Source organism: Brassica napus, chromosome C9 (genome assembly GCF_020379485.1).
Source record: "Brassica napus cultivar Da-Ae chromosome C9, Da-Ae, whole genome shotgun sequence".
Taxonomy (NCBI): domain Eukaryota; kingdom Viridiplantae; phylum Streptophyta; class Magnoliopsida; order Brassicales; family Brassicaceae; genus Brassica; species Brassica napus.
In genome coordinates this window covers 43,003,823-43,018,790 of record NC_063452.1, presented here as the reverse complement: position 1 = coordinate 43,018,790, position 14,968 = coordinate 43,003,823, and the positions used below count along the sequence as shown (strand labels likewise).

The 14,968-nt window shown below is 35.2% G+C and overlaps 2 protein-coding genes and 2 long non-coding RNA genes across 4 annotated transcripts; 2 read left to right on the top strand and 2 right to left on the bottom strand.

Annotated features, from left to right (window-relative positions):
• Positions 1 to 641: 641 nt before the first annotated feature.
• LOC111209962 lies at positions 642 to 5,855 on the bottom strand. The gene is made up of 2 exons (XR_002661340.2): positions 5,613 to 5,855; positions 642 to 5,343 (listed from the first exon to the last, which is right to left on the bottom strand). It is a non-coding gene; the product is annotated as an uncharacterized LOC111209962 (long non-coding RNA).
• Positions 5,592 to 9,481, top strand: LOC106418418 (probable bifunctional methylthioribulose-1-phosphate dehydratase/enolase-phosphatase E1). Its single transcript, XM_013859120.3, has 13 exons — positions 5,592 to 5,824; positions 6,182 to 6,318; positions 6,700 to 6,747; positions 7,338 to 7,433; positions 7,514 to 7,633; positions 7,733 to 7,822; positions 7,896 to 8,075; positions 8,152 to 8,307; positions 8,399 to 8,548; positions 8,630 to 8,731; positions 8,814 to 8,923; positions 9,012 to 9,130; positions 9,233 to 9,481. Exons 1-13 carry the CDS (start codon positions 5,629 to 5,631, stop codon positions 9,322 to 9,324), a joined length of 1,596 nt encoding a protein of 531 aa, XP_013714574.1. The 5' UTR covers positions 5,592 to 5,628; the 3' UTR covers positions 9,325 to 9,481.
• Positions 9,482 to 9,543: 62 nt separating this feature from the next.
• On the bottom strand, positions 9,544 to 14,023 carry LOC106418416 (G-type lectin S-receptor-like serine/threonine-protein kinase At1g11330). Its single transcript, XM_013859119.3, has 7 exons — positions 11,484 to 14,023; positions 11,156 to 11,263; positions 10,896 to 11,077; positions 10,613 to 10,823; positions 10,300 to 10,537; positions 10,061 to 10,205; positions 9,544 to 9,982 (listed from the first exon to the last, which is right to left on the bottom strand). The coding sequence occupies exons 1-7, from the start codon at positions 12,805 to 12,807 to the stop codon at positions 9,695 to 9,697; spliced, it is 2,496 nt and encodes an 831-aa protein (XP_013714573.1). The 5' UTR covers positions 12,808 to 14,023; the 3' UTR covers positions 9,544 to 9,694.
• On the top strand, positions 9,880 to 11,476 carry LOC125592849. Its single transcript, XR_007328538.1, has 4 exons — positions 9,880 to 10,005; positions 10,443 to 10,777; positions 10,907 to 11,034; positions 11,190 to 11,476. It is a non-coding gene; the product is annotated as an uncharacterized LOC125592849 (long non-coding RNA).
• Positions 14,024 to 14,968: the final 945 nt, after the last annotated feature.

Here is a 14,968-nt window from a genome sequence, read left to right as displayed (position 1 = left end):
GAAAGAGAAAACTTTCTCTATAGCCATGACACTTACAAGGTCACTAAGATTATCACCAATGATGAGATAATTAGTGAGTTTGATACAAAGGTCTACCCAAAGGTATCCATTTGAGTTTTGCATTTAATTATACTTATACCGTTTCGCAGTAGTTTGCTTAATGTGTGCCCTTATATAATTGCCAGCTACCAAATCTAACCTATACAGGCGACAATACCGTACTCTCCGATGCACCAGAGGTTTTTGTTTTTTTAGTTTTAATTACTCCATACTCCATGTCTAGAATGATTTTATCTATTAGTTATATAACTTATTTGGTTTTTCTTACAGGGTTCCCTCATCCTATCTGCTGAGTCTTCTGAAGAAGTTGAACGAACTGATCTTACTCCAGCCAAACGCAGAGGGACGACTATTGTTAACTTGGAAGAAGCAGTCGATCAAAATTCGGTTACAAGGACTCCATGTACTACTCGAATCAAGAAGGAAAAGACTGAAAAAGTGGCTAATGAGTTTCACCAGGAAGACATGTTTTTTAGAGGCTTTTCCCCATTTTTTTTACTCTTATGTTTGAGTTTTCATTTTTGGTTTTTGACATTTTAATTATCGGTTTTGGTTTTTCTATTGTGTTTTGGAATATTTTATTTAATATAAAGCCTCTATTTTTATTATGTTTACATTTACCCATTCCATGCCATCTTTAATCTATAGGGGATAATCTAAATTAAGTTATAAGTAGCTGTTGACCTCTCTATTCTCTGTCGTTTCCTATTAACATATATCTTTCTATTATTCATATTCGATTTAAATTTCAATACTATTTTCTTCAATGATGCTACACATTGTCATTCAGGGTGTGATCTTGCATCTCGGTTTACAAACAATATAACAGTAATATGGCGGTATATAAAGGTATGCACGGTCTTACAAGATGTTTTTTTCATAAATGTATGTCGTCTGAACATCATGTTAGAGGTCTTTCATAATGGTAGCGATCATGGGATAAGTTGTATAAAATAATCAGAAATAATTCAGTATATACATACTTGAAATAAATTACAAATGTGTTACTTGCAAACTATGTCAATAAAGCGCAAAGGTTAAAAATCTTTTTAAAATAATTCAGTATGCATTTTTGTAAATAGAGGCCTCTCATGAAACCACATCAGATTAGATTTTTAAGGAAAAAATTTTAAGTGTTTCTCCTTTAATATATAGGAGATTATGTTTTTTGAAGGTCGAATAACCTTCAATTGCTTTTATGATATTTTATTGTTTTTTATAAATCAGGAACACTATTATTAATTTATTCCATATTGTTATGGTTTCGTTTTGCATTTAGATTAATCTACGAAAATAAACAAATTTCGATGTTTTGACCTATAGTTTCATAGTTTATTAACATAAAGACGAGTTCTAGACTTCAGTTTATCAAAAAAAAACATGTATAATCACATTGGTTGCCAAGTAGTTAACATCTATATCAACATCAAGTCAGACTATACCCGACTCATAAACTTCGGGTTAATGATATTACTCACGTATACTCACATAGTCGTAACATCATAGTTAACTGAATCATACCTTTATATTTTTTGCACCGTTTACTAAAGCTACACCTTATATATACATAATCATAATATATACAATCAACATATTTTTAGATATCTAATCCCGCGCAAAGCGCGGGTTACTACCTAGTTACTCATTATAAATAGGCAAAATTATACTATATGTTTCGTATAGAACCGAAATTATTCTATCTGACATCCATTAGCTAAACCTGAAATAACTAATTTATTTGTCTTAACCAAATCTAGAATTTTATGTAGATTCATCTATGGTATAACAACTGTGTTCTAAAATAGTCGTTGAGCCATATATTAAATTTTGAAAACGTATTCATCATGTACATTGAAATAAACAAATTTATATTATATAATGTAAATTACACTATGTTAAAAACTCGACATTTCAATTTCAATGACCAAAACTTACTCATTCACTAACACAATAAAAAATCCATATGAGGATGACAACTACAAAAAACGTGTAAAATAATATATACAACAGTTTTGGTAATATCGTGAAAAAATTATCTTGTTAACAATCACTGTTATTAATAATATATAACATTAGCATATACTCTAAAGTTACGTGAAAGACAAAGGAACCAAATACAAAAAAAATTATCTGTTACTAAAAAAATAAGAATAAGGTTTACTATATACTCAACAGTTATGTTATCAAATATGAACCAATACGCTTACTATATCAAAACTGTTGTTGTCTTTGATTAATATGCTTAATGTAGTTAAAAGAGACCAGATAGACATTTAGTCTAATTAACGCAATTTAGACAATTTTTAATAATCTTAAAAACCTGAAATATTATTTGGGTCTCATTAGTATGTACCAACTTGGAGTAGTGTCGAAGTTAAATTCAAAAAAAAATTGTAATCTTATAAATTTTTATTGCCATCTATTTTTTTGTTTTTTTGAACAACCATTGCCATCTATTTATATGTTGCATCCACAGGTGTGTAAAAGGTAACTATATATGCAATGTTCTTACTTATAGCCATATATTTATTATAGCGACATTATTCTATATACATATATGTGACTCGTGTAGTGATTATAGTGTGTGTTAAGGAAAGTATTTATGTAATATGTATCACTAATTTAGCGAAAATAATTTGTGTATCTTTGACTCAATATAGCGATATTATGATATATACATATATGACCATTGATTATAATGTATGTTAAGGAAAATATTAATGTGATATGTACCACTAATTTAGCGATTTATTTAAAATTTTCTGATGCAATCGTTTTTATGCTTTAGTTGTCATATTATCATCTATAGTCGAACTAATCATGATAAACCACTGTTCCATGTTTCTACAGGACCTTTCTGGAGATTTGGTTGCTGTAAATGATATTCAATATATAGAAGATCTGCAAGCAAAGGATGATTATCAGATTACTTTTATCCGTAGACAATTATGGTTTTTTTTGAAAGAGTCAGAATTTTTTTAGTAAAACTATTAGGTATAAAAGTATGAGTTATTCTTGGATTCACCTCCTAGGATGAACCTATAAGTTCAACAACTAATAGAATTTCATTATTTCAAATTTGATATCTTTTAAAAAAAGAAACAAAATATTGTCAAGTTATATTATATTTTTTACGTCGTTAGCAAAATACTAAACCCTAAATCGTAATCTCTAAACCTTAAATACGAAACCCTAAACCCTTGGGTAAACCCTAAACTCTTGGATAACTAATAAACTCTAAATCAAAAATACTAAACACTAAAATCCTAAATCCTAAATCCTAAATCCTAAACCCTAAACTCTTGAGTGTATTACTGTTTAGTGTTTTCGGTTTAGAGTTTATTATTTATCTAAGGGTTTAGAATTTACCCAAGGGTTTAGGTTTTAGGATTTAGGGTTTAGGGATTAGGATTTAGAGTTTAGTTTTTTTCCTGACGATGTTAATTTTTTTTTTAATTATTATTTTTATTTATTTTTTTATTTTTATTTTTTTATTTTAAAAACATAATATAACTTGACAATATTTTGTTTCCTTTTATAAAAAATATCGAATTTGAAATAATGAAATCTTATTGGTTGGTGAACCTAGATGTTCACCATAGGGGTGAACCCAAGAATAAGTCTTAAAGTATTAGTAAACAAACTCATTTCTTTCAATTCCAACACCTCATCAAATGGAAAAGCCCAAACATAATTTATATATTGATATCTATATCAAACGTTACATCTATAATTATATAACATGTATATATTTGTTATAATGACTTTTACATTTCAAATATATAAGATTGAAAGTTATAAATTCTATTAAATAAATTCACTCCGCGCAGGGCGCGGATGATCACCTAGTATATATTAAAACAGAAGTCACAACTTTGATTCATGTGTGATTTTTTTTTAAAAAAATGGACCCTCACAAGAAATCAGTTATCATTCATTTATTACTAATAATATGGATTAATAATATATCATTCCTAATATAATATCGACTCCTAAAACCCCGAATTGATTAACAAACTCACCTTGACTCATGTGTGATATTTTTATTTGGATCATCATTTAAAATTTGTATTAAATGTATTTCCTTAATGCTAATATATAATCTTTTAACTACTTAAATCATAATATAATTTGATATCTTTTAATTTAAAATATAAATATATATATTTAATTTTTTAACAAATGTGTTGAAAAACATTATAACAATATCTTAATTATCAAAAATTGTATATAAATATTTTCACTAATTTTGTAATTAGTAATGAAATTAATGTTATTATACATTATATATATATATAGTTATCTTTTATAAAATGAAAAAAAATATATCAAATTTTACTATTTTATAGTTATATCTATCATTTTAAAATAAAATATTGTATTTAACTAAATATGATAAAATTATTTTAAACTGATAAATTAATATATTTTATTTTCACAAACATTAAAAATTTATGCTAGAAATATAATATGTTGATAGAACGGGTTAACATTAGTAAATTAGATAATTCATGTATAAAATTAACTTATCTTAAACTTATATATATATATATATATATAGTTATTATCTTAAATGAATAAACATAAAAAATATTGATAAAAGAAATCTAGCGCTTTGAATTACGGATCAGCATCATAATAATTGAATAAAAAATAATTTTAAAATATATATAATAAAAAGTACCAAATATATGTGATGATTTGAAATAATAAATTAACTTACAACATCAAAACTATCAAATTGTTATATTTAAAATAATTATATATAAACATTTAGATATATAAGTAACTTAAAAAATATATTCTAATTATGTAAAATATATATATAAACATGAAAATTAATACCCGCATGGTTGTGCGGGTCCAAATCTAGTAAATATATTGAAAATTAAATATTTGCAGATTTCTCGTAAACAACGTCCAATATATAGCGGCTGAAATCTGCATGCATATCTTCTACTTTTTCTAGAAAAAAACAAAAAAATTGAATTGCGTGGAGATATCCTGTTATTTGCAATGTAAAACCATAAATTGTTAGAATGGTGAATGCATCGTAGGAAAACTATTTGTGCCGATGATCTGCACTTCTCCCACCATACAATTCCAACACTAGAACGTGTTTGTTGAGTTTTCCTGATTTTGTAAAAAGCTTTCATAATCCACAAAAGCTTAGCGAGAATATTTTCGGTTTTACCAAATACTACCTTTTTGATACATTCTCGGGTCTTCTTGCAGTTACTTTTCTCAACATACCCTTTGACAATACAGAATTTTCACTGACACCTGTGCACCCGCAGTAAAATTTTGGATTAGCAAACTATTGAATCTGAGAGCGTGAAAAATGCTAAGAAAAATGATGTGCTTAAAAATGCAAACTTGACGTAAGTTTGGGTCTTTTTTTCTAAAGAAAATATTAAAAAAGGAATCATATTCTGTGAAAAGCAGCCCAAGGAGAATGGTCGCGAGATAAGTAAAACCAGCCTCCCCTCAAAAGCTCCAACCTTTCAATTTCTCTCTCTCTCTCTCTCTCTCTTGCTAATCATTCACTGTACCTCGCTCCGGCAATCAATGGCGGCGACGATCGGTTTTCCGCAGGCGTATCTGGAGGGTAAAGAGGTGAAGGAGACGAGCTCGCTGGTGACTGAGCTCTGCCGTCATTTCTACACTCAAGGTTGGGTATCTGGAACAGGCGGTAGCATCACCATGAAGGTTCACGATGCTTCTATCCCTAAACCCGACCAACTCATCATCATGTCTCCTTCAGGTTTCTCTCTTTCTTTCTCCCTGATTTCGATTTTGATTGGAAAGTTCTTCGCTGTTTGAACTAATGATGGGTTTCTTGTAAGTACTTGTATTGTATGTATGTGTCTTTCCTCTAGTGTGCTTTGCTGTCTGAATAATGCTTGTCGGACTTCCTTGTCTTCAAGTGAGGTTTGTAGTTCCTAGACATGTGGTTTCTAGACATCATCTTGTGTATCTATGCTCGTACAATCACTTTCTGTGCACTATTGTTTTGTCTTTTAATGTTTAGAAGCATTAGCAACTTAAAAAAATGCAAACTTTTGCCAATGTGTTTATTGAGTTTTATTTGGTTTCACGGCTTTGTGGCTGTGTGTTGAAGGTGTTCAAAAGGAGAGGATGCAACCTGAGGATATGTATATCTTATCTCCTAATGGATCCATCATATCTGCACCTTCTCCAAAGCCTTACCCTAACAAGCCTCCCAAGTGTACTGATTGTGCTCCTCTTTTCATGAAGGTATTCTGGTTTTGTCTCACCTTACAAGATAGTGAAACTGATTTTCTGTTTGTGTTTTTCTCTGAAACTACCTGTGGTCTATTTTGATATTGCCAAATTGTAATGGGTACTTCTACTTAGTTGTATGGTAGTTTCTTTGCTGAATTTGCTTTTTTTTTTTTTTTTGTGTGTTTTCTTTCTCGATTTTCTTTAGCAATACTTAGAGATTCTCTTTGAAGTTTTTCGCAGCATTTACATTTTTCAAGTTAAACTGTTTCTAGAGCACATGGTTCATCATGGACCCAAATAGTTTAAGATCTAATGCCCTTCCTCTCATTTAGAATGGAAAATACGTTGATTGCTAACGACTGTTGGATTGCAATCCAAAAAAACTAAGTGCAGAACAGGCGGCTTTCTTTGGGGAAACGCTTGCGAAAACTCGGTTACAAGGTAACACTTGTTCAATCTGAGTAATAGTCCACTCGTTGGATGTCTCAGTGGGTTTCTTCGACCCATAGAACCTTCACTCCGTTGCCTTGGTAGAAATAGATTCATTCAAGTGTTAGAATAAGAACAATGGGCTCAGTCAAGTGTAGAGTTGTATTGTTGACAATCTTGAAAAAGGGATGTTTTGTTGTAATTTTTTTCTCCTTATTAAAAAACCAAATCTAAACATTGTTTTCTTGCGTTCAGTTGAACAGTGCGATTGAGGGATCATTACTTGTAATATGTAAACTTACATTTGATTTGCATTTATGTTTCAACAAGCTATACGTGGTCTGCATTAGTGCTTTTTGCAGTTTTCAAGCAAGTAAAGTTCAATTTTTAACCAGACTTGCATAGTTTAGTATCTCAATTTTTTTCCCTACCAAATTGTCTTGCTCTGTTTGTAAGATATTACATTTCATTTTATCTCTAATCTCTAGTAGTAACAGTAGATGACTGATACTAAGATGCATAGCACTGACTTTGTTATAGTTTCTAACGCCTGGTGAATGGTGATGAACTCTTATGAGGTACTATTTAACGTTGTGGTGCAGGCATATGAGATGCGAAATGCTGGAGCTGTTATTCATAGCCATGGCATGGAATCTTGTCTTGTGACAATGCTTAATCCACAAGCCAAAGAATTTCGTGTAAGCCTGAATGTCAAAAGCCCATAAATACCAGTGTAAACTTTAGTACTTAATGTTTCTTCATATTTGACATACTGCAGATTACTCACATGGAGATGATAAAAGGGATTCAAGGTCACGGATACTATGACGAACTTGTTGTCCCAATCATAGAGAACACAGCTTATGAGAACGAACTCACAGATTCACTCACCAAAGCTGTATGTGTATATATAATACCCAAGGAAACTTGAATTGATCATATGCAATCAAAGAATGGTTTTCGTTAGTCTTTTGACAAATATGGCTCCCATTTTCAGATAGAAGCCTATCCAAAAGCAACCGCAGTGTTGGTACGCAATCACGGAATTTACATTTGGGGTGATTCTTGGATCCATGCTAAGACACAGGTGTGTGCAGATCGCTTCACACACTAAGTTCTATATCGTTTTGTTCATATAAACTTTCGATTCTCGCTTCCAGGCTGAATGTTACCATTATCTGTTCGATGCTGCCATTAAGCTTCATCAACTGGGTCTGGATGCTGCTACACCAGACCACGGGCCTATTCAAAGACATGTACACTCACAGAACCACATTTCCACAAAACTATCTGTAAAATCCGGAGTCAAGGATTCACAAAACCAAACAGAACCGCCTCGGGTATAAACTCAATGATCTCTCTCTTGTCATCTTGTAGAAGTGTTGATTTTAGTTATACTGTATTTGGTTGCAACAACGATGCATTGTTCTCGACATTGAAGGAACAACTACTCCCATAACATTCGTCACAGACGTTCTCTTTCCCTATGCTCGTGAAAACGTTGGAAAGCATTTGAATCTGACGTACGACACAGCAGAAACACAAGAGGATATCAAGTTGCTGCGGTCTCAGGTAAAAAAAAAAACGAATTATTATCCTCTACAAACTTTTCTTTATTGTTTCCAAGTGACTAAGGCTCATCATCTCTGGTATTTTGTTGCAGGTTGAAGATGACTTAAGACAGGGTTTAGCCGGTGCTGTTCCTATACCACATGCTGATGAAGGAAAAGACAAGGTCATTGCTGCTGTGGTCTCTAATGTAGAGGCAATGATCAAAGCAGATAGAAAGATCACTGCTTTAAAGGAATTGCAAGTGAGAGAACAAAATAAGTTTCCGCCTTTTGTTGATTTTGATAATGTATGTGATATGAGTACATGAATCTTTGTAATGTAGGGTCACATATGGAGAACGGGTTTTGAATGTAATGAACTGAAGTCTGTTGTGTTCGAGGATGTAGCAGAGGCTTTAGAGAAATGGCATTCTTCTGGAATTAAGGTCTGTTCATGTAGTTAAGTTCTTAGAGAAATGTCGTTTTTTTTTTTTGTTGTTGCAGGTCTAATGTTTTGATTGTGAATAGGTTTACATATATTCAAGTGGTAGTCGATTAGCGCAAAGGCTTCTCTTTGGGAACACAAACTATGGAGATTTGAGGAAGTATTTATCTGGCTTTTTCGACACCACAATCGGGTATAACAAAAGATGTGGCACTTTTATTTCACTAGGGTATATGATCCAGCCGCTTGCACATGACATCTCATACGCTTCTTGGATGCAGAAACAAGAAAGAAAACAAGAGTTACAAGGAGATTACAGAGACATTGGGAGTGGAAGATCCTTCAGAGATTCTTTTTGTGACAGATGTTTATCAAGAAGCTACAGCTGCAAAAGCTGCAGGTAAAAAAACACAAACAAAACTCTATGAATCCTATTTTACTTCAAAACCGGTTTGAGATTCTGTTTAAAGAAACTGACCGGTTTTATCAATTCCTGTGAAAGGTCTGGAGGCGATTATATCGATTCGACCTGGTAACGCTTCCCTTCCGGAGAATCACGGGTTCAAGACTGTCACATCGTTTTCCCAAATCTAGACATTCCTCTATGTGTGTTTCCTACCTATGGTGTTGTACTTGATATGAGCACAGTTAACAAATAAATAGACTTGGTAATAAATCTAAATGTAGAGCTCAGCTTGACAAAGCTCTAATCCGATTTACTAGCGAAATGAATAAACTTTGGTTTATGCAAGTGGCAATGCTTGACAGGAATGATTTGAGTGACAATTGTGGAACCAGTATGCTAGGTAATTATAGTACAAAATCTTTAAACAGTGAATATGAACATAAGTTCTGAAATACATCTCTTATTTAATCTTTAGTGTTAAATATGCGCAGAATAACAAATTTGCAAACATAGCAGATTCCCAAACCTTACATATTATGCAAGGTTGGCTTTGTGAGGCTAACGCCCTGTTACAGCTGTGAGGCTCAAATCATTGATAGAGAGACTACCCTGGTCACAAGATCCTCTTCTTGCTATTAACGCACGCTGCTTCGGCTCTTGGAGGTTCGTGTTTTCGGTAGTTAGCATCCATATCACGGTTGAAACATTTGGTCTATCGTTTGCAGTTTCTTGCGCACACAACAAACCAATCTGAACACATCTCGTTATCTCTTTCTCGAAAGACTTATCAAAGATGGTTGGATCAGCTAGAGAAGCAGCCTCACCTTCGTTCCACAGCTTCCACGCCTGTTAAAAGGACCAAACTACATGTAAGTTTCAAAGCTAGTAAAGCTACTAAACACTGTATTATTAATACACACTTACATAAGCTAAAAGGTTTAGATTAGTCTCTTCCTTGTGAGAGTTTTTTCTGCCACTTAGGATCTCTAAAAATATAACCCCCAAACTAAAAACGTCTGATTTTTCTGAAATTAAACCTTCCATTGCATATTCAGGTGACATATAGCCGCTGCAATAACAAATTTTTTTCATTCATATTGGTTATGATAAAAGCCGATTTTCAAAATATATGTGTTTTTGTAATAATGGGAATGGATACTTACTATGTTCCAACAACCCTTCTTGTGTTAGCTTCATCTTCATTTGCTCGAAAAACTCTTGCAAGCCCGAAATCAGATATTTTGGGATTCAGGTTGTCATCTAACAAAATGTTGCTGACTTTTAGATCTCTGTGTATGATCTTTAGTCTTGAATCTCTGTGAAGATACAAGAGACCTCTGCAAATCCCTTCCATTATGTTGAACCGTGTCTTCCAGTCAAGAATCTTTTGCTTCAATGGGTCTGAAGAAAAAAGCTAACAAAAATCATTACCTTTCTCTTCTGTCACCCAAGTAAAACACAGGAGATAAGTTTTACCAAATAGATAGGCATCCAAGCTTTTATTAGGCATATATTCGTAGACTAACAGTCTTTCTACACCTTCAATGCAACAGCCAAGTAACTTCACTAGATTCCGATGTTGCAACTTGGAAATCACAACCACTTCGTTCATAAGCTCCTCAAGTCCTTGTCCTGATGCCTGTGAGAGCCTCTTCACTGCAATTTCTTGCCCTTCTGACAATTTTCCCTGTTTTAGAAACCAATCAGTTAGTCTGAGACTTTTTTCAAAAACGGATTCTTGTTTGATGCCGTTTTTCACCTTGTAAACAGGACCAAATCCACCTTGTCCGAGCTTGTTTCTTAGAGAGAAGCTACCAGTTGCTGTGGCTAACACTTGAAACTCAAAGAGTGGAAGCTCCTTGAGCTTCACTTGGTTAGAAGCAGTCTCATTACCACTTGTGAGTGCTTCCATTCTCTTAAACATTAATTCTGCACTTGTATCTGGTAAGGCAATAAAGCAAACAAAATCATAGTAAAAAGGAACAGTGTGAGATTTTAAAATCATCAATGAACTCTAACCTGGACGTTTTTTGAATTTCCTGCATGCTAAAAGAACGCAGACAGCAGCAAGGAACGCAACGCCTAGCACGGGTGCAATGATGATAACTGCTCGATTGCTATATGTTTCTACATGTTTGACGAGAAAACATAAGTCAATTAAGGGTCCGAATGGAAATATGAAGAACAACTGCGGTTTAGTCTTAGTGGTAACAAAAACACATACACATACACATATGTATATGTAGAGATTTTTGTTACTATTAAATGTGGTGCAGTGCGGTTTGTAAACATTTGAAGGCTAGCTAAGAAGGAAACAAGTGAGAATACGAGAGGGGTTTTCACTCACTGAGTTCAGAATGCGGAAGTCGAATATAAAGATCAATGCCAGTTCTCAATGATGATTGCATATCAACTAAGTTACCACTCCAAAGCATGCATCCGATTCCCCGATCAAAAGCATAAGCAATGCAAGAACAGTTATCCTTACACTGTTTAGGACAATCTTGCTCATTAGCATCAGATTGTACCGCATTGACTGGTACTTTCATCTTCTGAAGTCTCACAAACACATCTCCTTTTCCTCCTCCATTGCTCTGCCTCTCGCACCGCAATTGACCTTTTCTCACACATCCATTACTCCAATTCCTTGCTTTCCACTCTGTGCTGTTCCTCGGCACAAACCCTTTAACACATTCACAAGGCGGATCTTCCCGGGAACTGCAGCTTCCGTATGGACCACATATACCGTATGCATCACAATATGTAGATGGAAACATTGCACCGATCCTCCAATCTCTCAAAGAAGTACTCCAATCTCTCTGATATATAACTCCATCAGGATCCAAGTTAAAGTGATACATGAAAGAATCATTAGCAAATGACATTGAAAATGTTCCTTGCTTATCATTGATAAGATTAAACCCATCAAGAAACAAAAGAGAATCCACGTCCGGTAAACCGATGAAAACCTGGCCGTTCCACGGTCCACTACGCCAGATTGGAACATTGTTCTTCCAAATCAGAAGCTCAGGAAACGTGAGCTCGGGAAACGTTAAAGGAGCAAGACCAGCTGTATAGTTCCCTGTTGAAGGATCTTGATAGCTTCTCCAAGAAGTAAGCTTCAGATTCTCTCCGGTTCTCTTGTTGGTCCCAAGAGACATTGTTGGCAAGAAAGAGTTATAAGGATGCTTGAAACTCTCCCAGAGAATCTCTCCGTTGTTTCGGTTATCTTGTAACGCAAGGTTCCCAGTATCCATCAGCTGAACCCAAGTAGCATTTGGAGCCACGGGTGGTACTGTGACGTTGGTCGACCATAGAAGGCGGTTTCGACCATCTGTAATCACGAGGTTTCCGTCGTCGGAGATGGAAACAACACCGGAAGCGTCGTTGATGGGAGTGTCTTTGTTAGCCACCCAAACCACAGTTTGTTTTGGAATCTTGTCGTACCAAATCCCGACGTAACGCAACCGAGTAGTGGAATTTACAGGAGTGAAGAAACCAAACCTGAAAACACCACTTTTGCAGAGAAGGGTATCTGTGTCCTTGATTGGAGTAGTAAAGGAGGTGATTCTGTCTTGGCCGAAACAGAGCCTAAAGGAGAAGCAAGAGAGTGTTACAAGTAGAAGAACAATAACGAAACGACGACGTGTGTTGAATAGAAGAAGCACCATAACTGGTTGAAAAAGAATAGTTCCAGTTTTGCTTTGCTCTTTGTTCTCTCTTTGGAAAGAGAGGTATAAAAATAATAAACGTAGTCTTAATTGTCTGTATAAAGAAGACTTATATGAGTTTTTCTGTGGTGTAGTATTGTGTTTGCTGACTTTTCTACTGATGGCAGCCTGGGACTGAGAAAGAAAGCGTGAGAGAGAGGACTACTTGCGTTAGTGCCAATCTTACTGGGACCATTGTTTTAAAATTTTGAGTTCACTTTATTGTGAAATTTCAACGTAGACAAGGAGTAGGGAGTAGTCATGGACGGTCAAATCAGGTGTCTTAGTTATCGTCTGAAAGAGTGACTGTAAGAAAATTAAGCGAGTTCATACTACGTTGGTTCAAAAGAGGTGGTAACTTGTATTTGTAAGATTCATTCCCTGCAACAAGACGAAGGTAACTTGTATTTGTAAAGCCTCAAAAGAGTGAAAGATGTTAAAAATATTTTAAACCCTTATGATTCTTCTGTTTTTTTTTTTTTTCCGGAACAACTCTATGTGGAAGATAAATATGTGACACAGCAGTTGCTCCACTCTTCCATAAATACACTCAGTTTATGAAAAATTGAATTAGAGGAAGGAAGATCCTACAAACGATCCGAAGCACTGACTCAAATTTTGTAGCATTCGAGAGATTCAGATTCCATCTTCTTGAGACCTGTGGAGTTGATGGTGAAGAGCGGGAAAATCAAGTTTAAAACAACTCACCATGCGAGTGAGTTTATCAACTTTACACACGGGTGAAGAATGGAGGATGGTTTGTCTTCTGTCAAGGAGAAAGAACAACACAAGCTTATCAAACGGGAAAGAAGTGCTTGCAGGTTATGGGTAGTGAGGTGTTGCTGGTGGGATTTATAGGCTGTCTTCAAAGACAGATTATAGGAGATATAAGAAGAAGCAACGAAAGTATTTGAAACTGTGGTGTTTCAAGTTGAAGAAGAAGAAGAAGAAGATTTATTTAAAAAAAAAAAACAAGTTGAAGAAGAAGCTACTTCCCGAGAGACGAGTGATATCTTGTATATTTTCATTATCTTATCCATTCATCCATGTGCATTTTGATCATATAGACTAGGATTTAGCCATGTTTAGGTTGCATTTTGCATACATAAGTCTTTATCAGGTATTGGAGTACCACATGGAGTTCTCAGAGACATTTGGGTGTGTTTGGAGCTCGAAAGAGGTGTAAAGATGATCATTGGACGAGCAGAGCGTTGGGAGCGACTTCCCGGAGCGACACCAGCAAGTCGCTCTGACCTGCCTTTTCAGAGCGACCTTACCAGAGCGATGCGGAGAAGTCGCTCGCCATTTCATCCCGGTGGAAGCCGAAAACTGACCCGGAGCGACCTATCAGAGCGACCACTCCAGGTCGCTCCCGAAGCCCAGAGCGACTTGGCCAGAGTGACACCCCGAGGTCGCTCGCATTTCTATCGCATGACGACAACACAATGGAGCCAGAGCGACCTCTCGCAGCGACACAGCGAGGTCGCTCCCGAAGCATGGAGCGACTACTCGGAGCGACGAGCGGAGGTCGCTCGCATTTTCATCACTCGGGAACGCGAGAACGAGTCCGGAGCGACCTCTCGCAGCGACACAGCGAGGTCGCTCCCGAAGTGTGGAGCGACTACTCGGAGCGACGAGCGGAGGTCGCTCCGCGTCTTATTTCTGCTCGAACTTATGATTTCTCAAGGGCCTTTTGGTCATTTCATGATGCACGTTTTTATTTTCTAAACCTATGTTTTAATACTCTGTAAGCCACCAAGAGGCAGATCTATCTTTGTTCTGAAGAAAACCACCAAAAACCTTGAAAAAGGGGATCTCTTTGATTCATTGATCACATGTTCTACTGTTGATTTCTATTCTATTATCTGTATTTTCTCTGAATGATTAATCTGAAATCCAATATGGGTTTAAGAGGAATCATGGAGATTAGTGAGTAATCACCTTTTGAATTCATGGGTTAGGGAGATTAAGGGTGATTAGGTTAGTTCTAGGATGTTTTAGTGTAGATCATTCTTGTTCCTTGCTAGTAGAGTATTCCTAATGCATCTTCTGAGTTGGCCACTCAAAAGTTGATCAATAGGCATTTCCCACCCGAAAGGTGTTTGATGAAATGCCTGAGACA